Here is a 20,408-nt window from a genome sequence, read left to right on the forward strand (position 1 = left end):
TAGGAAGTTTGAATAGGAGCAGCTTAATGGTAGTTTGTGATTGTGTATCTATACGAACATTTTCGTATTTGCTATTATTAAGTTTTAGCTTCATACTTAAAGTTTTAATTTGTTCATTTTGTTTTTCTACTCTCTTTAAGTGAGCTTCTAATTGAATATTTGCTTCTTCATTTTGACCTGTTAACATCTCCAAGGCTTGTTTATAATTAAAGCAAGCCATCTTGAGTTCTTTTATCTTTTCATCTTTTCGCCGGAGCTCCCAGGACGTTTTAGATGAAGTTGTGATATGATCACCAATTCTTTCGAACCTTTGGTGTGCATGGTCGTAACTTTCATAACCTTTGAACGATTTCGGTTCTGATTTTGGTATCGATGGAGGAAGTTGAGGTGTCAATGGAGGGGTTTGAAACTGATATCTTTTCTTGGGTAGTGGAGGTTGATTTTCTATTGTAGATTTCGAAGTTCTATTAAACCTTTGATCACATAACTGACGGAGCTGATATACTGTTAACTTTGAACGTTTCAAAATCCATTCTTCAAGTCCATCTCCGACCAATTGGCTTAAAAAATCTGTTAATTCATTCTTACTTATCCTTTTATTGGGAGACTTTGATATTATGGATTTTAATAACTGACTCTGATTCTCTTCAAGCAAAGGTGTTGTTAAATCTAGAACGTTTTCCAATTCAGAAATGAACGTAAAAATCAGATCAGCAAAGATATGATCTTGGAAATATGATCCCCTCGTCACCTTAGACCAACATATCGAAACCAACTCATCGATATATGAAGCCATTATTAGGTGGAATCAATTGCACACAACATCGTTAGTTTTCATTACCTTTGTATTTTTTTACCACACAAAATTAGTTACTCGCAGAAAAAGTGATCCAAATTGGCACTCTAGCTGCAAATGAACTGACAACTCTTCATATCTTCGTGCAATACATTTTGCTATTCAACACTGCTACATACATGCAGTCGTAGCTAATTGAAGGAACTGTAGTTATTTGGCCTGCAAAAAGCTGACTTGTTTGCTGGCCGTGATACTACCAATACTAATTGCGTCCACTAAACACAAAGAATACCAGACATACTTCCAATAGAAGTCATTTTAATCGAAGTTTCTTCTTGAGCCTACGTTCATATGGCTTATAACTCAGCACAAATGTTGATAGTTGTAGTTAGCACTGGTGTGAATAGTTTTGAATGTTCGGTATTGAAATACCTCCCGAAGCACCATGTCACCAGTTATTAAACAAGCACCCATATCCCAAACTTGTGATATACCATATATCTATTAAAGATGGCTACGATTTATTTCTCCTCGTATAATGCTATTATGGTTCCAATCTTGAAAGACATCGGTGGACTCAAGTTGAATCCAAAGATAATTTTGTGGCACATTGTTCAAAGTTTTCCGTTAATTTTTCAACGTAAACCAGAGAAGAAGGATAAATGGATACGTTATTGTTAGTTGATCAACAATCAAGAATGAGCTCTGAAAAGAAGGCCGAAATGGACGCATCTGAGTTGTTGTCTTCGTTGTCAATAAAAGGCAACGAGACTACTACTCCAGAAGCACCTGCTGAGGATACTGCTCTAGAGGCACCAGCAAAAGAAGCTGTAGAAGATACCAAAGTCGATGAGAAGATTGATACAGAAACGGTCGATGGAAAGGACAAGAAAGATGTAGTCGAAGAGGAAAAGAAAGCATCAGAACCAAAACCAACTGAGGATGGGGAGGAAAAGAAACAAGCTGCTAATACCAATTTAATATCATCGACATATGAAGTTAAAGTCAAGTTGGCTGATTTGCAAGCAGACCCTGATTCCCCTTTATACTCAGTTAAATCATTTGAAGAATTGGGATTGTCAAATGAATTATTGAAGGGCTTATATGCTATGAAATTCAATAAACCTTCTAAGATTCAAGAAAAAGCCTTGCCATTATTGATTTCAAACCCTCCCAAGAATATGATTGGTCAATCTCAATCAGGTACAGGTAAAACTGCCGCCTTCTCCTTGACTATGTTAACTCGTGTGGATCCTTCAATTAAGAAAACCCAATGTCTCTGTTTATCACCAACTAGAGAGTTGGCCAGACAAACGTTAGAGGTTATCACAACCATGGGTAAATTTACTGACATCACCACACAATTACTTGTTCCAGATGCATTTGAAAAGAATACTCGCATAAATGCCCAAGTAGTTGTTGGTACACCCGGTGTCATGATGGATTTGCTTAAAAGAAGATTTTTGGATTTGAGTGCATTAAAAGTTTATGTATTGGATGAGGCTGATAACATGTTAGATGCTTCCGGATTATCTGATCAATGTATCAGAATTAAAAAACAAATCCCCAAGACTGCCCAATTGGTATTATTTTCTGCAACTTTCCCAGTTCATGTTCGTCAATACGCGGAAAAGGTTGTACCTAATGCCAATAGTTTAGAATTACGACAAGAAGAATTGAATGTCGCTGCTATCAAACAATTGTACATGGATTGTGATAGTGAAGCACATAAGTTTGAGGTTTTATGTGGATTATATGAGTTATTGACAATTGGATCATCCATTATTTTCGTTGAACGTAAAACCACTGCCAATCTTTTGTATGGTAAGATGACTAAAGAAGGCCATAAATGTTCTGTATTACATGGTGATTTGACTTCTCAAGATAGAGATCGGTTAATTGATGACTTTAGAGAGGGGAGATCAAAGGTTTTAATCACAACGAACGTTTTGGCCAGAGGTATTGATATTGCCTCAGTTTCTATGGTTGTCAACTACGATTTGCCTACAACTCCTAACGGTAAAGCAGACCCTTCGACTTACTTGCATAGAATTGGAAGAACAGGTAGATTTGGTAGAACAGGTGTTTCGATCTCTTTTATTCATGACAGAAAATCTTATGACATTTTGATGGATATCATCAAATACTTTGGTACAGGTGTTGAAATTACTAGAGTTCCCACCAATGATTGGGATGAAATTGAGAGAATAGTCAAGAGTGTTATTAAGGGGAAATGATTTGTTATAATCTAAAGTTCTTTATATATATATATATATATATATTTCTTTAATATGATATTTGCAAAGGGAAGGAGCATACAATCCTTTCCCAATTAGGGTTTCTTTGAGTTGGCTCTTTATTATATTTAATTTTACTTGTTACTATAATTGTAGATAATTTTTTTCGACATTTTTATATATACAGATGTATGCTATTTACAGAATGACTATATGCCCTTAATCAATAGAGAAAAACTGTTTAGATCTTGGAGGCATTCTCTTGGCCACCACATCCCAATCAATAGATTCCCAAAGGTTATCTAAGTACTTGTTTTTACCAAAAACTCCATAATCCAATAAATAGTTTCTAGGACTAGCATCAATTGCCAACAATGGAACCAATTTCTTGTTCGCATATACTGTGATATCTTCAGCTTCTTCAACAGTACCTAATTCCTTAAGATTGATATCATCTTCCAATTGTGCAATTTCTGCTTGTAATTCAGTATTTTGAGTAGAACTACCTTCCAACTGGGATAATTCATCAGCTCTTTTACGCAAATTATCTAAACGAGCTTGCTTTTGGCCCTTTAATTTAGTAACTTGGCCAGATCTTAATCCATCATCAACAACACCTGCATTATAAGTATTGGTAACAGATAATTCCTTGTAAATGTACTTCGTGTTTTCAGTTTTCCCACTAACTGTCAGTTTGGCAACAAGCCATACATAACCATCACCTTTGATACCTCTTGCGGAATTCAACAAAAGAGTTCTAAACTCATCAATAGAACCAAACAGTTGATTGATCCAATCAACTAGAACGGGATTTGTAGGAACATTTGTGTATTCATTCAATGCGGGAGTTTTTAAGAGTGTATCTGCGGTGGGAGTTGAAATCTCAGAAGTATTATTAGGTTTCAAAGACTCTAAAAAGAATTGCAAAGTGTAAAGTGATGCAGAGTATGAGTAAACACCGTATAATTGAGGTTTACTGATCAGCCCTGTAATAATAGTTTGTAAATCTGTACCAGTTTTATCCAATCCATGATCTTCCATAGTTTGGTTAAGGCCATCAAGTAGATGTTGTCCTCTTTCATACCAGATTTGCTTAACAGTAGAGTTCTTGAAAAGTCCATCGTAGTCGGAGTTTGCAGCTTTGACTTGGTCTAAAGTGGAAATAGATGGTAATTGGAAAGAAAAGTTCCGAACCTGTCTTAACGACAAGCCGGACTTCTTTATACGAATCCCATTCTTAAGCATATTGGACTTGATAGTTGGTATGAACTACTTAATGTCAATCTTTAACAGAGAAATTTTTGCAGTGCTAATTCTTCACACACAGGAAAAAAAGTTGTTGATATACCGTTGTATGTAGGCACAAATATAAAGCACAATCTGATTAATGAATAGTCACATGTTACCTAGAATAATGGTTTCATCAAATTTATTGGAAAACTGACTCAGAAGGCAGAAAAGCAGTCGATATTTAATTCCTCAGCAAAATAATATTCCTGAAAAGTGTCAACTACGCATTCAAATTATCGGATTCGCTTGAATTTATGGCCTAGACCGTTACATTTCCATGTACTTTCTCTATGCTTTAGTAATGAACAATAAAATAAAGGCTAAATACGATAAATAAGGTAACTAATATATAATACTAGATAATCACCGTTGGTGGACTTTCTGCTTTCTAGTCACAATACATTTGCATGAAGTAAAAATAATAAAAAGAAACCAAAGGAATTCAAGAAAAGTCGTAGTAGCATTTAGATCCTTAGTAGTACACAACCATACCCCAAATGAAAAACAAAACATGGATACCCAGTTAAATAAACGCAATGTCAAAATATGAAATCAAAAATCGAAATGAATAGTAAGAAAGTGTAAGGAAACAATGAATGACTTTGTACCTTCAAAAGATAAAAAAACACTTCCCCTTCATCTTCTAACTTTCAAAGATTTGACTCTCCTCATAAATGAATTACCCCCAGACGCATTTTGAGAGTCCGACCTAGCATCGGCACTATTACGCCTAGATAATTCCTGGCTATGATGTGTAGTAGTAGGGGGCAATAATGGATCTTCATACAATCCCGCATGATTGTTTGGTGGGCTTGTTGCAGACGAACTATTCTTTCGCAATCTCTGGACTATCGACTTCTTTCTACCCAAAGCACCAGTAGAAGCCAAATAGGCATGTTCGTCTTGTACTGACTTCGGTGCAGGTGCACCATCTATGAATGTAGAAGATCCTAATCCACCTGTAACAATGCCATGAATTGGTTCAGATTTAACATTAGAATCAAAGTTTATAACTGAAGGAGTTTTACTGTTGTATGGACTTGGGGTATTTTTGCCACTATTATTCGCAAGAATTGAAGTTGGTGGATTTAAAGCAGGAGCCGTCATTGGAGAAACTGTTTTTTGAATAGGGTTTACTTGTTTATTAGCATTGAAATCATCAGCTTCAGCATCATATTTACCAAAAGCAAGATTCATTTGTTCACTCTTCGAGTTATTGTAGCCTCCCAATCCTTTTATCGAATTGTTTGGTCCATCCACTGGGAAGGCCATTACTGGAGCATTATTCCTATTCTTGTTACGATGAGGAGTACATGCATCAAATGGGCCATCATGGTGGAATCCACCACCGAAAAATGCAGTCACATCTAATTTATCAATGGTATCAAGATTTTTGGCTTTAACAGGTACGGGGTCCTTCTTTTTCTTTGAAGATGATGAACGCGATTTTGATTCCAGTTTGTCTTTTGCTCTCAGGGACGAATGGTGACGACGGGTTCGTTCTTTATCTTTGTCCCGATCACTCCTTTCAACATATGCCTTCTGGTTATCATTAGTCGACCTTGCAGCACCTTCACTGTTAGATCTACGAGGTCTATGGCTGCTAAGTTCCAGTGCTGATGGACTACTACTTGATGAAAGCTTCTCGTCTCTATACGGTGCCTTTGCTCTTTCCTGGCCAGCTGCCACTTCATAAGACGGAGGAGGGGCCATCATATTTGGCTCCTTTGGAGGTCTGGGAGGTGGGACTGAGCCATTTCTTGATGTTCTTGTGGCTTGTGGTGGATCGGGTGTTGAGCTTTGGAGTGCCGAAGCAAACGGATTATTCGACGATACCGGTCTATAGAATTCACTCTGGTTAGTATACATTATCAGGAGATAAAGGGTTTAGGATCGCAAGTAGCACAGTGATGGTGGAAATATGAAAAAGACAAATTCGAATGGGATAAAGGGGAAGATTTGATCAACCTGATAATAAGCAAAGAATACCTATAAATCTGATTAACCAGATTGGATTCATCCTGAAACGATAAAACAAAAATATTTCGACATTCTAAGAGCCTTAAAAAAGGGTCGTGCACGTGTCACTTGTGGGGATTAATGACTTCAGCTTTCAACAACATTCACAACACAACAACTTTGACAAAGATAAAGAAGATATATCCACTGTAATATACAGAGGCTTTCGTTTAAGCACCCACGAAGAAACACTATTACCGAGTCTGTAGCAGTGTTCAATTTCTCGCACATTATAACAGTTCTCGGTGGACACCGTTGAAGAAATACCTAGCGAACAATTTTGGTTCCAATATAATTTATTTAGTAACCGTTAACTTTGGCAACAACATTAGGCACTGTGTACCACATTGCTTAATATTCCATTCTTCACCGTTCCCTATTAAGTTTGTCTTATTGTTGTGCTTGTAGATCTTTAGATAAGCCCCCTTTCTTTGTACTGTACCTAAACCACAGCCGTCGCATACAATAACACTAAAACTTCTAGGCCACCAGTTTGTATGAAACGGGGTACTCCTTCCTAGACGGAAAACGCACCCGACATTTGAACTTTTTTTGTCACTAAGACGGTCGTTACAAAACACTCACGTGAGTAACTGTGGTCTGAGTCTTATGCATGATAATAGTCATGTAAGGCACAAACTAATTACAAGGTAAGGTACAGTTTCAATGTCAAACGCACGTAGAAAGCTTTAACACAGCATGAAATCCTAATAAACTCAAACTTGTCTAGACCTAAGTGCTGAGAAATTGGTGATTTCTGCAACAATGCAATGATCACGGTTTTCCCACCGTGCATCTAGATTCCTATGCTAGGCTGTGATCGGCAGTGCGAATTATTCTAAAGTAATTGCGCCATTCTTAAGAATCTCCCGAAGAATTATCCACAACATTAAGGTTCAACCGTAGTATGAACGCAATATTTGCAAGTATACTTCTCTAGTCCACGTAAAATTAATCCACGGTATTTTTTGAATGCAGAAATCTATCCACCATTTGTCTATGTTATAGGTCCCATACTCGAAAATAAAAAATTATACATACCTTGATTGAAAATCAATTAGCGAGTCACTTCCGCTTCTAGCAGGTTGTTGCGGTCTACTTGGAGGAGCGAATCCAGTCTTGACAGGTGAATTCACTGTAGACAGTGATTTGGTACCATACAAGGCAAGCAAATCTGATTCAGATTCAGATACGTTGGATTGACGTTGATTTTTATAGGAGTCACGATGAGCGTAGTAAGCTTCTTCTTCGTCACTCAGCATGTCGATCAACTGTTTATTTTTTTGAACCCATTCATCGAAACCAGTAGGGCTCACTCTTGTAACCAGTGATAATGTATTTATGTTAGTGTGCTGGAAGCCTAATTGAGTTGGAGTTCCAGACGAACTTCCAGACACACCACTTGTAGCAATACTAGTGCGTACAGTCTGATCTTCTGAAAGATCTTGTAATCCTTGACGGAAGGGATTATTTGATGATAATCGTCTAACGGAATCATTAGACCCGTACATAGTTGGAGGTTGACGATACATTTTCTTGTGTTGGTATTAAATAGAATATTCAACTATCAAACAACACAGTAGAAGGAATTCAGTGGTAGCTAGATATGAATACAGCTTTTTCAATATTGTAAAAATTAAACTGTTCAATCTTGAAATCCTATGGAAGTTATTCTTTCAGGTCTAGACCAACAACCACCAGTAGAGGAGTCAATATGTTAGTTTGAATAAGGATAAATGTAAAACGTTAGTATCGCCTAAGAGATGTGAAGATTTGTTAAAGAAAAAAAGATTCAATTATATTTTCACTGTTATTCTTACTGATTAGGGAAAAGGAGACCAGATGTACGTTACTTCACTTTGGAACTGCTTACAAAATTTTTATGAATGTTTTGGTTTTATTGAAGACGTGTCACAAAATCGCACTCTTGATCATGTATGGGCGCAAAGTACTACAAGCAATCGCCTTTTTATGAATAAGTCACCATTGGGCGGAAATAGACGGTAGTTGTAACTTTAATGCCTAACAGGCTGCTTCCATCCAATTATAAGTTCGAAATCCGGCTAGTGAAGTTGTGGTTAAAGTTAATGCAACGTGATGTTTAAGAAAGCTTAAATAAGCTAGCAGCAACCCACGTAACCCTTTTCAAATGGGAGGATAAAGCAAGTTAATTATAGAAAACACTACACATTGTATCTATGTGGTAAGTTCCCCTACGGACTGTTTGCTTTCTCGCAATGCCTACTGATGAACGTCACCTTCAATTGGTATTTCCTAATCAGGTATAATTTAATGAATTTTACTGTCGCGAGGGCCGCATTTCAGATAAGATGCTTTGTGCTGGAGTTTCCCAACGCATAACTTCACCTTCGTACGCTCGTGAGGCATGTATGAGAATCTTTTTTGTTTGATAACATAAGCCTTGGAGCCATACCTTCTAGTGTTCAAATTTGTATAATAATAAGGTCAGAATTGGAATGGTTTTCACAAGCAGGTTGAGGGGCTAGACTTGGCTGTTGATAAAACGGAAAGCCTTTTAACGTGCTGTGCCATAACCAAAAAAAAGTGTATTCCCACGATTGCACTTTCCATTTATACCAAAGAGGCACAAGAATTGGCTTAAAAGTTCCGTTCGAAATCAAATTTGGAATGTGGGTACGTAACACTTTTATTTTGAATATAACAAGTAGTAATTTAAATTAAGTTAAAGACACGATTTAAATAGAAAAAAATGTAGAAATGAATATAAGTGTAAGGATAAGAATAATAAGAATAATATTAACATTCACCAAAGTTTTGCTTTCTATGACAACTAATACATTTCTGCTGTCGTCAATTTGGACCAGGAAAACCTACCCTGTCCTTTAATAATAAAATAAACATAATCAGTATTAAGAAGTTAGTGGAGTTCGTCTAATCGATAGACGTAACTAGTTTCTGTTTCAAATATGAAAGTGCATTAAAATGAACTCCAGGTCCAATCTGTTAAAATGCCCTCGTTACCAGTAGTGGAATGTTTAGTTTCACGATCAGAAACAACAATTGTATTACTACTAGTGCTCGTAGTAGTTGTACTGGGTGTTAGAAAATCACTAGAGATGTTAGTGCTACCAATGCCAGTACCATTTCCACCAGTAAGGACAACCACACTTTGACCTCGTTCTCCTTTTGATAACATTGGATTTGGTCCACCAGCTAGTCTTTTCTTAACGTATGGGTTCTCTATAAACACAAAGTTGAATGGAAGGCGTTGTCCACGTACATCAGTTAAAAGCTTGCCATAAAGCTCTCCACAATTTTTACACACTTTACTAGCCTTAAAGTGTGAAAATACATCAAATGCGTTATTGATCGGAATGACAAACCTAGCATTGCCATCTAGTAAAATTCCTTTAGGTGCTATATTGTCTCCTTCCTTTCCGCTTCTATAGCTTTCATTAGTTCTCGGTCTATTCTTAACATCTCTTCCTTGTGAGCCATAAGCAACGAAATTAATGTTTGTATTAGTTTCGACCTTGGATTCTTGAAGACAATAAGAACAAATAAGAAGGCCACAAAATCGGCAATGATGCCGACGCCGACGTCTAAGCAACCCAAAGGACTCGAAGCATTTCATACAAAACTCATTTTGAGGTTTCCAATGAATATGAGTTGGCTCTTTCATATCTTCACCCGAGAATAATTGCAATGAGGAATCCTTTCTCCAGTTAGAGTCAGATGTGAGCTCTGGATCATGGCTTACAACTTTATCAAGAGTATTGCACCCTTCAAATATGCCTGAAGTCGTGCCTGTTATTAAGGACATAGAAGTTGAATTTGTTCTAACCGCTTCAAGCTCTGGAGACACAGGAAATCTGCTTGACATTGGGTGAATTAGTAAACCCGAAACCAGGGAAGTATTGAGGGAACCAGTAGGGGAGTTGTCATTCTTAACAGCCATCACTGATGAATTAAGTGTGAACTCCAGGGGTGATGATGAAGAACTAGCATGTTCCAGTCCCAGTCCGGACTCATTATTGTTGGGTGCCATGAGATGAGAATGAAAATTACCATTTGAGGTAGCAGTATTCGGACGAAGGACAGCAGGGACACACATGGGTTTTTTTAGCTCATACATGCATTTCAACTTATCGTTGCTTATAACAGTGCTCGGTTCATTAGTATTGCTGGTCAAATTATTCAATGATGGTTGATTTCGAATGCGGCCATCCCCTAAGTTTGAAAAGTAAGTGGTTGTGTTTTCTTTATTATAAATATAGTTATTGGTGGTGTAGTTTAAAATAAAGTCATCACCTTCTGGTACTTCGGGTACGCTGAATCTTCTTGTGGGCTTTGTTAAATCAAATATAGCTGGATGGTATTTTGCAGGTGGATCCTTTGATGAAGGCAGAGGAAGCATGTGTGTATTTAAAGGCGACGCTTCGTGCGTTGAATCTTGTTCATCGTCACTTCTCTTAACTATGGCAGCTGCAGTGGTGGAATTAGCCATTCTGGGAGCTCTTATTTGTTCATCGTAGTCAAAATCTTTAAAAATGATACTGGAACCCGAGCTAGTAGGGTTTGTACTAGAAGTGCTATGATCAGATATCATACTAGTAGTAGATGAGGATGAGCGGCCGCATGTATTGTTTGACGAGCTTGTGTAGGCTGATTTTTGATTACTGGAAGGTTTTGAACCACCACTAGGGATTATATCCGAAATGTTCGACTTTGAGTGGATGCTAGTATACATGATAGGTTTCTTTCTAAATGAAAATGGAGGTAACTCTGTAGGGATATCTTGCTCCTTACCGGCTAAAGATGAGTTGTCCCTTACCGAAGAGACACAAGCTTGAAGGTCGCTGCTTCCAACAGCGGGAGGAATGTCCATTTTTGTAGTGGTTACCCCTCTGGTATTGTTACCACTATCTGACATATCTATCATAGCATGCAGCAATACAATAGTAATATCTTGGAATTAGGGGTATGAATATGAATATCGATAAAGCAGGATAGTATCTCAATGAGTTCAAAAGAAAAGGAAGGGCAAGTGACTTACTTCTTAGTAATTTCGCACCAAATGGTATGGAATTGATAAGCGATTATAGACATGCATGATACAAAATCGCACTATTCATTGACAAATGAAGACGCTCGTATGGTCGCTTACACTACCATGATAAAAGAAGGATGCTATTATGCCGGTACAGGGGGGCTCATGAAAGTGCAACAAACCCATCAAAGGGAATTTGCGAAAAGTATGCACAAGACAATTGAAAAGCCGTGCTATTAAATAAGGTTGTAAACTGCTTTCAAATTACATAACACAAATTGGTATATATCCCTAATGAATACGCTCTAGATGGGGCCCATGTTCTCATAATATTCCTTGTTGATTATTGCAAAAGTTGACGAAAAGCTGACATTTCAGTGGACATACTTTCCTTCATACAATGGGTGTACAAATTTCTTAAAAAATATGTGTTGAAGGTTAGATCTAAGTTCAACGAATAAAGTTCAAATTTTTTATGCTTTCTGGAAAGGAGGTATGAGTAATATGTGGTGCTATTATCATTATTTTCTACTTGTTGTAGCTGATTGGATATATTTTATAATGAATGTTGTTCCTCTATATCGTAGATGTGAACTCAAACTTCTCTTGTTCACGATCACACAGAGTCTACGATAATTTATTAATCCAATAGTTTTTGAACCATCGCTTCTTGTGCGTTTATTCAATTTTTTATTACGTAAACAATAGTAGCTTTTTTTGGCTTTTTTAACAATTTAATTCGGTTTATGTCTTTTTGACCCATTTGGATGGAAGCCCGCCATAAATGCAAATGGCTTATGATTTCATATGTTATTCGTGGAAGTCGTGCCGTTACACCAGTATGAGTTCCAATGTTGTATCTCTAACACCTGCATTTCAAACAAACACAAGATATGCAGTATCATTCAAAAGGTATTAATGGGTTTTGTACATTTGTCTACTATTTACATTCATGGCAAGGTGTGTCATAAAACGTTGAACTTGGACCCGCTCTACCCTCTTAAATCAGAATATAGTTCGACACATAGAACATCTCCATAATTCCAGAAAATGAACTGTAATAACAAAGTAACAAGTTTATTGAATACAGAAGTATATAAATCGTAGAAGAAGAATTAATAAGAAGAAAGACATCGTCAGTAGACCTGCTAGTAACACAATTACTCAGTTGAATAGAATAGTTAATTCTTTCATTAAGGAACCCACTATGTTCTTAAAATACGCAATAACCAATAATAAATGGAACTTAGGTGATGAAAAGAAAGTCACCAGTTATGAGTAACTGACATGCCTAGGTCTTCATAACAACGTACAAGGCATGCAAAATACCAGGGAACCAAACAAACAAACATAAAAGACAATTCAACCAGAATTGACCACCTAAACCAACCTTCATGAAAACGGCCAATGGAGGCAAGAAAATAGCTTTTTAAAATATGTTAGTATTAATCCGATGTGAATTTATATCCAATTGAAATACATACCCAAAATGATGGCAACAACCTTCTCGGAGTTCATTATAACTATGACTTAATTAATTCTTGGGGTGAACGGAGTCTAGTGAAACGTAAAGACGCAATAATCAACAATTGTTGTGGATTCAATTTCAAATAACAGAACAATAAAACAGCAATGCTAATGATTACAAGGAATTGAAGTAGTATTTATAATCCCAAGAAGATTATTACAGGGTGTTTTGAAAAAACATGATCGTCTAACCAGCCTTACTTTTCTGGCAACCAAGTCTTCATTTTCCTGCAATTGCTCTCTATCCCGCGCACTTCCGTTAGGGGCAAGGACCATTGTTTTTGTGGGTCCGAGTGACTTACTAAGCCGACCAAGGAGCACGCTCAAGTATGGTAAGATGTTCACTATTCAAAGAATCCCAAACTGCGAAGCTCTTATTATTAGCACCTACGCCAGAGATTACCGTTTCCGTAACATACTCTTGAAATCAGCGCAGGCAGTGCTTTATTTGCAAAAAATTGACTTCTAGTGTATTCTTGCTTGCTTAACGTGTGCCAAGGGTATGAAAACAGCAGAGACACGACTGTATGATAATATATGTAAAAATTATGTCATGGAGGTTGGAAGATCATAGTAGCAATTACAGAGGTGTCATTTGATGGCATTATTGCCTAAAGTATATATATTACAGATCAAGCCTTGAGATCTCTGTCAATTGTTAAAGTTTTCCGTATAAGTTATTGTTATCTATGAATTTTTAATCGAGCATAAATTCTGATTTTGTTGATTTTTGAGTTCCTGCAATTACAATATGATAATTGACATAATTTAGATTGATATACTTTACTGAGATAGAACTCTTTGTCCGTAGTGTGGCTCGCTTTTTGTATGAAATATACTTATATACTTGTAGCGCAAGATTCTAGTTAAAAGCTAGATATTCTCTGTAAAACTACGTGAACACAAAGAAAATTGGACTTTCGTCTTATAATGACTACTTTTATAATCGCCTTTACTTCGTTTTCATCATTATTAGCAATGAATTCATCGAAATCAACAGGTACTAGAGTTAAATTCAAACATTCTGCGATTAATAACACAAATCAAACATTTTGGGTGGAAACAGTTACTCTCAAAATTGACCCAGTTCTATTTGGAAGAGAAAAGCTTTAATAGTATGGTATGAACGTTAGAGACCCATGGAAATAGTGTATAACGGTCAAATCAAGGTTTCAGGGGTTTCAGGAATCCTTGATTATTTGAGGTTTTCAACCTGAAATACCTGTCTACTTACTACTGTAAGAATGTTAACAACAACAACAATAATAATAATCCTATGATGAGAAACAACTACCAAAGATTGCCAGTGAAGCAAAGGACGCTGTTAATATCAAAACAATAACATATATATATATATATATATATAATTTCAAAGTTCAACTATTAGTTGTATGCTATACTAGAGCTGCAATTTAACTTATTAAACAGGCAGCCATTACTAGTTATAACTTAAAGTCTTAAAATACCATTAGGTTTTACGTTCGTGGATATTGTGCATGACTTTGATCTCTCGTCGAGCCATTCTACTTAAGCAATCAATATCACCTTTGCTCAGTTAATCTATCAAAAACGAAACCCTAGCGCATGAATGGGAATGTCTTTCCAAGTAATAGTTTTCGCAAATGGGTGCAAAATTGAGACTTGCTCTAGATTTTGAACACTCACAAAAAGAAACAAGCCACGAAACACTTTCAAATAATGTAAAAATCATACTTCTATTTTTCTCCTGAATGGTGACAGAGCTTCTTACTTCCGTCTATATCTGTTCTTATTTCTTTTGCCATACCTCTCACCCCTAAGTACACCTCTTCCATAACTTTTTTTGCAGTTAAGTGATGCAGTTGCCAACATCCTTATCAGCATATAATTGAAGCTAAGAATAAAAGGAAGGTGTGGTACTTATTTCAACACTCAGTTGGTGTTCTTTATCGTTACTTTATCAATGCTTATATTTACAGAAACTAAGAAATCTCTTGCAAACTAAATCGATGTAAAAGAAGCATCACTTAACTGCATTCTTCTGCAAAGACTAAAGTTTCTCATCTGTTTAATCTCTTTCATTTCTTTCGGCAACCTGAAACCATGAGTTGAGTATAATCCCCATCTTGAAACGTTCTTCACCAATCTATTACATACTCAGACAGAATATCATTCAATTTTAGCCCACGCACACGACGTTTTGTCTGCTTGTTTGGTAGCTCCATCATGTCATTTGATGTCAATGTCGGCACAGCGCCTCTGGGTGGTAAATAATGGCCTCTGACTTTGGAAACCCTCTAAGCATACTACACCCTGATTCAGAGTCATAAATATAGATAATAAAGTGAAATTGGCAGACAATTTGTGAATAATATTCTGGTTATTTTTTTAAGTGCTTTTAAGGATTATCAGAGTATCTGACAGAATCTGAAGTTCTATAAGCATATTTCAGTTCGTTTTAACATTAGTAATAAACAGATTTTATATCAAAGACTTTTGGAATAGTTTCTTCTCAGGATGTATAAACTAAAGAACAAGTTCAAATTCTCATCTTCTTCACTGGAAGCGAAGAGTCCTGAAGAAAAAACTCCAACCACGGGGAACTCAGTACTTTCCCCAACGAATTCAAGTCTGCCGACTACTGGCTCTCAATCTTCTCCAAGAGCCTCAACAGACTCCAGAACTACTGTGATTTCCGAGTCTCTTCAGAAATTGTCTCTTAAGGAAGAAGAGCAACAATCCTTGATTTCAGAGAATCATCCTCCAACTACTAAATCACACCCAAGATTGGATTCAACTGCTACAGTAACTCCAAACACCATCAAACCAACTAGTACTGACCTGTCCCCCAATAAGAAGTCCAAATCTGCCATTTCTTCATCTCAATCTAGCACAGCTGCTTCTAATCAAACACCCGATGGTTCCGCAACTGATAATTGCACTTCAGCAGCCTCTAGAGGATCACCCGGCCTTTTGACAGTGAAGATCTACAACTCTATCAACGTCCAACTTCCAGTCAAGATTAATAATAACAAACAAATACTTCATGCGCTTGCTGTCAATGCTAATCATGAGCTGACTGTTCAACAGATTGTTAAGAATCTCGAAATGTTGGATCTGTTGGAAGAGACTACTTTGAACCCTGAAGTGTCTCTGAAATATTTACCTTCCATAATAACTATCCCTAACGGGGATAATTTGGTCAAGTCTTTGCTTTATTTGACGGTAGAATTTGAAAATAATGCTTTGGTTATTGAACCCCAAAAGGGAACAGTCAACCAGTCTACATGGAACCAGGTAGTGTCTTTTGATGTAACAAAGGCTCTTAGCAATAGCTCGACAACGCTGTCGAACTTTCTTAACTTAAACTTATTCATTCGTTTACCCAATTTGTTGATTCCTGACCAGGAAAAGCTTGGGAAGAAAAACTTGTTTACCAACAGTCACAGTATTGGTGGAGCACCAAGTAACTCCGATGAAACTGGGGGCCTGGGCAATTCCACAGGGCTAGCAGCAAATAATGATTCTCCGTCTGGTGGTGCAAATAACCCCCATGGGCATTCAAGAAACATTGGGGACCTTTTGATTGGGACAATCAAACTTCCTCTCAATTTGAGATATCATCAACAACCGATAAGGTTAATGAATCATCAATACCTCAAGTTCTCAAATTATAATGAAGTTCTCAATGGATCCTCGGGAAATGAATCACTTAATAAGAATAGTGGGCCTGATGATCAGAAGATGGGTGACATTATGCTTACAATTGACTTTAAACCTAGTTTCAAAGATCACTTAACTATCAATGACTTTGATTTATTGAAGGTTATAGGTAAGGGATCGTTTGGTAAGGTTATGCAAGTTGTAAAAAAAGATACGAAACAAATATATGCGTTAAAGACATTAAGAAAGCAACATATTGTTTCACGTATGGAAGTTACCCATACATTAGCAGAACGTACTGTTCTTGCAAGAATTAACAATCCTTTTATTGTTCCATTGAAATTTTCCTTTCAATCACCAGAGAAATTATATTTAGTGCTTTCATTCGTTAATGGTGGAGAGCTTTTTTGGCATCTTCAAAGAGAAGGTAAGTTTCTGATGGATAGATCTCGTTTCTACACTGCTGAACTTTTAACGGCCTTGGAATCCCTTCACGAAATGAATGTGATTTATCGTGATTTGAAACCTGAGAATATTTTACTTGATTACCAGGGCCACATTGCACTTTGTGACTTTGGTTTGTGTAAGCTTAACATGTCAGATAAGGATACCACCAATACCTTTTGTGGTACACCTGAATATTTGGCTCCTGAGTTGCTTTTAAACGAAGGTTACACTCGTTCTGTTGACTGGTGGACATTAGGGACATTGTTATATGAGATGTTAACTGGTTTACCTCCTTTCTACGACGATAACGTTAAACTCATGTACCAAAAGATTTTACATAATCCATTGGTTTTCCCCAAATTCCTTAAGGGAACAGATGCAGAGGATCTCTTGATCAAATTACTTCAGAAAGACCCTAAAAATCGTCTTAACTCTGCTGGTGAGATCAAAGCACATCCCTTCTTCAAAGATATCGATTGGCAAAAGTTATTGAACAAAACTTATTTACCTCCTTTCAAACCTAATGTTGAGAATCTTTTGGACACTCTGAACTTTGATAGTGATTTTACCAATGAAAAGCCTCAAGATTCTGTTGTTGATGATTTCTTATCGGAATCAGTTCAAAAGCAGTTTGGTGGCTGGACTTACAACGGTGATACTGCTTTTAACTAAGCATAACACATATAGTCAACAATATATATAAGATACAAGTATAAATTGAAGTATGATAATGGATTTGATAATAAGTTCACTCCTAACCGTCTATTATAGGTATATAAAAAATAGAAATAATCACATTTAATGTGCTTGGTGGTTTCCAATACACCAATAAATCATAGAAATAATACATAAGGTTAATAATAATAAGAATAATAAGAATAATAGTAAATGAAAAACACAGAAATGAAAGGTATTGTAACAATTACAATAATAATCAAATCACTCATGATGGTTGATGATGTTGTCCAAACGCATTTTAATTACCTCACCTTGAGAGTTAACCATTTCTTCTTCATTACCTTCATTGACTCTTGTGGACGAGTTTGAGGGAATCGGCGAAGTAGATTGCACTCTGTTGAAGTCATACTGTATTTGTGGAAATGAAATGGGATATTGTTGTGAAGGAGTTTTTGGAAAACCAGGTGTCGATGGGACACCTAAACTGGAAGGTATTGGAATGTTACTAGACGATAAAATTGAGTTTGTGAATCCATGTGTCGAATATTGATTGGTAGTAGGATGCATAATTGGGGTACCGGACCCTGGTACCAGATAGCTTCCAGGAAGAGAGTGAATTTGATGATGATGATGGTGCTGGTTTGGAGCATGATGTGGCTGAATATGATGCGAATAAGTGGTAAGTGATTGGGAATGCACTGAATTTGGTGTTGTTGAAGTTGGATTTCCTTTAGTCTGATATTCTGGCCACACCAGCAGTCGTTGAGGAAGTGGTAATTGTAAAGGCAAATGAACATGATTTTGTTGATTAGGCAGATAAAGGCCATTGTGATTTTGCACTCGAGGTGATACTTGAATTGGCAACAGATAAGGTTGTTGAGATAATCCAGGTAGAATCCTTGTACCGTTTGAGTCATCTGATGTTTTACTATCTGAGGAATCATCTTCATTTTCAACTTTAGGGAAATCTAAAGGATTTACACTTGGTTGATACTTTTTCCTTTTGAATAAGCCATGACGTTTCTTGAATTGCATCAACCATCCATGGCTGAAACCAACTAATCGACGAGGGTTATCGACACCATACTGATGTGCATAAATAGACCAATATTCTCTAAGAATAGGTTCATTAATTGGCTTATTATTTGCTTGGAATGATTGTACAAGCAAATCCATGGCATGATTTATTTTTTCATATTTGAACTTAACCTTCCGACGCAGATTTTTATTGCTTAAAGTAAGTCTTGACCTTAATTCATGTTCGTTCTTAATCCAGTCAGAGAGCGACGATGTCAGGATTGACAATTTATCTTTATATTGTTCAACCACATCAACTTGAGATAGTTTCAGTCGATGGTAATAATCAATGACTTGAATCTTTTGTTCTAGAGTAGCTCTAGGAAGCTTTCCTGATAATGCAGTAGGTTTTGACTTGTTGACATCCCTATTAGCTAATAAAGATGGTCCAGAGATTGAAGAATTGGACGAATGTGATGTAGTGTGTGAAATGGATGTAGAGGAAGATTCCACAGTTGATACACTTGTTGTAGAAGAAACGCTGGATGAAGTTCCTCTTTGTAAAGTTGAAGTAGCCGATGCTGGAGTAGCTCTAAAGGATGTTGGACTGGATATTATTGTTTGATTATTAGGTGTCGAGGCAGCCGCAGAAAGAGATACAGTAGTAGCCATTGAAGAAGTTGCAATGTTTGAAATGGAAGATTCAGATCTCAGTTGGGGCGCATGTATCGGTATAATATTCTGGATATTATTTGAGGCCATATTTATCAAATCAATTTATTCCCGAAGGAATCGATGGGGATGCAAGGCTAGCAAAGGTTATGGTAGATTCTAACAAATTTAAAGTTATCAAGCCACAAGTTATAAATGTAGAATATAGAGGGGATTCCTAATATTTTAGAACAGTAATATCAAAACTTTTTGCTTTATACAGAGCTCAAGTGATAGTTGAAATGAATAGTGTTGAATCACAATCAAAAAATAAAGAGTGCCATGCAAACTCGAAACGATAAGATTGCCTTAAAAATTTAATCTTCACTGAATACGGTATATTTGGTAGAAGATTTGATCCAAAAAAAAGCAAATAAATAAATAGCGATTCTTCCTTTAAATTAGAAATAATTCCAATGAGAACGTTAATACTTAAGAGCAAATGGAAACGAAATCAAAAATATATAATGGATTTTCTTGCAAGCGGTGGAGAGGTGTATTGTTTTGCGGTATTGTGGTGTGCGATAATCCCCTTATCTCTAGAAAAACAGCATCGCACAAAACAGTAAGGAAAAATTATTGCACCAAATGGACGGCATTAACACCGCGTTAGTGTTCGAAACAAATGTTCAATATGCGATAATGTCAATAAGAGTGCATTTTCTTTTACTACCACGGATATGTAATTGGAATGAAAAATTAACGAAGTAATGGTTGAGTTTACTCAGGTTTAAATTGCTTTCTAACGTGATTATTATTACTATGATCCAATAGATCATTGCATATGTTTAGTGAACTACAATAGTCCGTGATGTATTACTCCTAAAGAGGTAGTGCAGGTCTTTCTGTATGAGACACCGGCCTATCAAGTCCACAAAAAAGTTACATGTGGACCGGAAAAACTTCTGAGGGTTCAAACTCCAAAAGAAGTGCATTGAGATAATATTATTGATAGTATGCGTGATGAAACCCACATGCCGTTCCTATTATGTTATCGAGTACTTTGTAACAG

General features: G+C 36.6%; 6 protein-coding genes across 6 annotated transcripts; 2 read left to right on the forward strand and 4 right to left on the reverse strand.

Moving 5' to 3' along the window:
• Positions 1–1,458: 1,458 nt before the first annotated feature.
• DBP5 (ATP-dependent RNA helicase) lies at positions 1,459–3,033 on the forward strand (the record flags this gene model as incomplete). Its single annotated transcript, XM_043191047.1, has 1 exon — positions 1,459–3,033. The coding sequence occupies one exon, from the start codon at positions 1,459–1,461 to the stop codon at positions 3,031–3,033; it is 1,575 nt and encodes a 524-aa protein (XP_043051724.1).
• A 219-nt stretch (positions 3,034–3,252) lies between these two features.
• Positions 3,253–4,278, reverse strand: KQ657_000192 (mitochondrial 37S ribosomal protein mS43; the record flags this gene model as incomplete). The annotated part of the gene is made up of 1 exon (XM_043191048.1): positions 3,253–4,278. The coding sequence occupies one exon, from the start codon at positions 4,276–4,278 to the stop codon at positions 3,253–3,255; it is 1,026 nt and encodes a 341-aa protein (XP_043051725.1).
• A 681-nt stretch (positions 4,279–4,959) lies between these two features.
• KQ657_000193 (uncharacterized protein) lies at positions 4,960–7,874 on the reverse strand (the record flags this gene model as incomplete). Its single annotated transcript, XM_043191049.1, has 2 exons — positions 4,960–6,163; positions 7,384–7,874. 2 exons carry the CDS (start codon positions 7,872–7,874, stop codon positions 4,960–4,962), a joined length of 1,695 nt encoding a protein of 564 aa, XP_043051726.1.
• Positions 7,875–9,255: 1,381 nt separating this feature from the next.
• KQ657_000194 (uncharacterized protein) lies at positions 9,256–12,892 on the reverse strand (the record flags this gene model as incomplete). The annotated part of the gene is made up of 5 exons (XM_043191050.1): positions 9,256–9,272; positions 9,418–10,892; positions 11,052–11,292; positions 12,734–12,799; positions 12,859–12,892. 5 exons carry the CDS (start codon positions 12,890–12,892, stop codon positions 9,256–9,258), a joined length of 1,833 nt encoding a protein of 610 aa, XP_043051727.1.
• Positions 12,893–15,106: 2,214 nt separating this feature from the next.
• KQ657_000195 (serine/threonine protein kinase) lies at positions 15,107–17,662 on the forward strand (the record flags this gene model as incomplete). Its single annotated transcript, XM_043191051.1, has 2 exons — positions 15,107–15,146; positions 15,447–17,662. 2 exons carry the CDS (start codon positions 15,107–15,109, stop codon positions 17,660–17,662), a joined length of 2,256 nt encoding a protein of 751 aa, XP_043051728.1.
• Positions 17,663–17,929: 267 nt separating this feature from the next.
• Positions 17,930–19,447, reverse strand: KQ657_000196 (DNA-binding domain-containing protein; the record flags this gene model as incomplete). The annotated part of the gene is made up of 1 exon (XM_043191052.1): positions 17,930–19,447. One exon carries the CDS (start codon positions 19,445–19,447, stop codon positions 17,930–17,932), a length of 1,518 nt encoding a protein of 505 aa, XP_043051729.1.
• Between the last annotated feature and the right edge of the window lie 961 nt (positions 19,448–20,408).

Source organism: Scheffersomyces spartinae, assembly GCF_019049425.1.
Source record: "Scheffersomyces spartinae strain ARV_011 chromosome Unknown scaffold_1, whole genome shotgun sequence".
Lineage (NCBI taxonomy): Eukaryota > Fungi > Ascomycota > Pichiomycetes > Serinales > Debaryomycetaceae > Lizanozyma > Lizanozyma spartinae.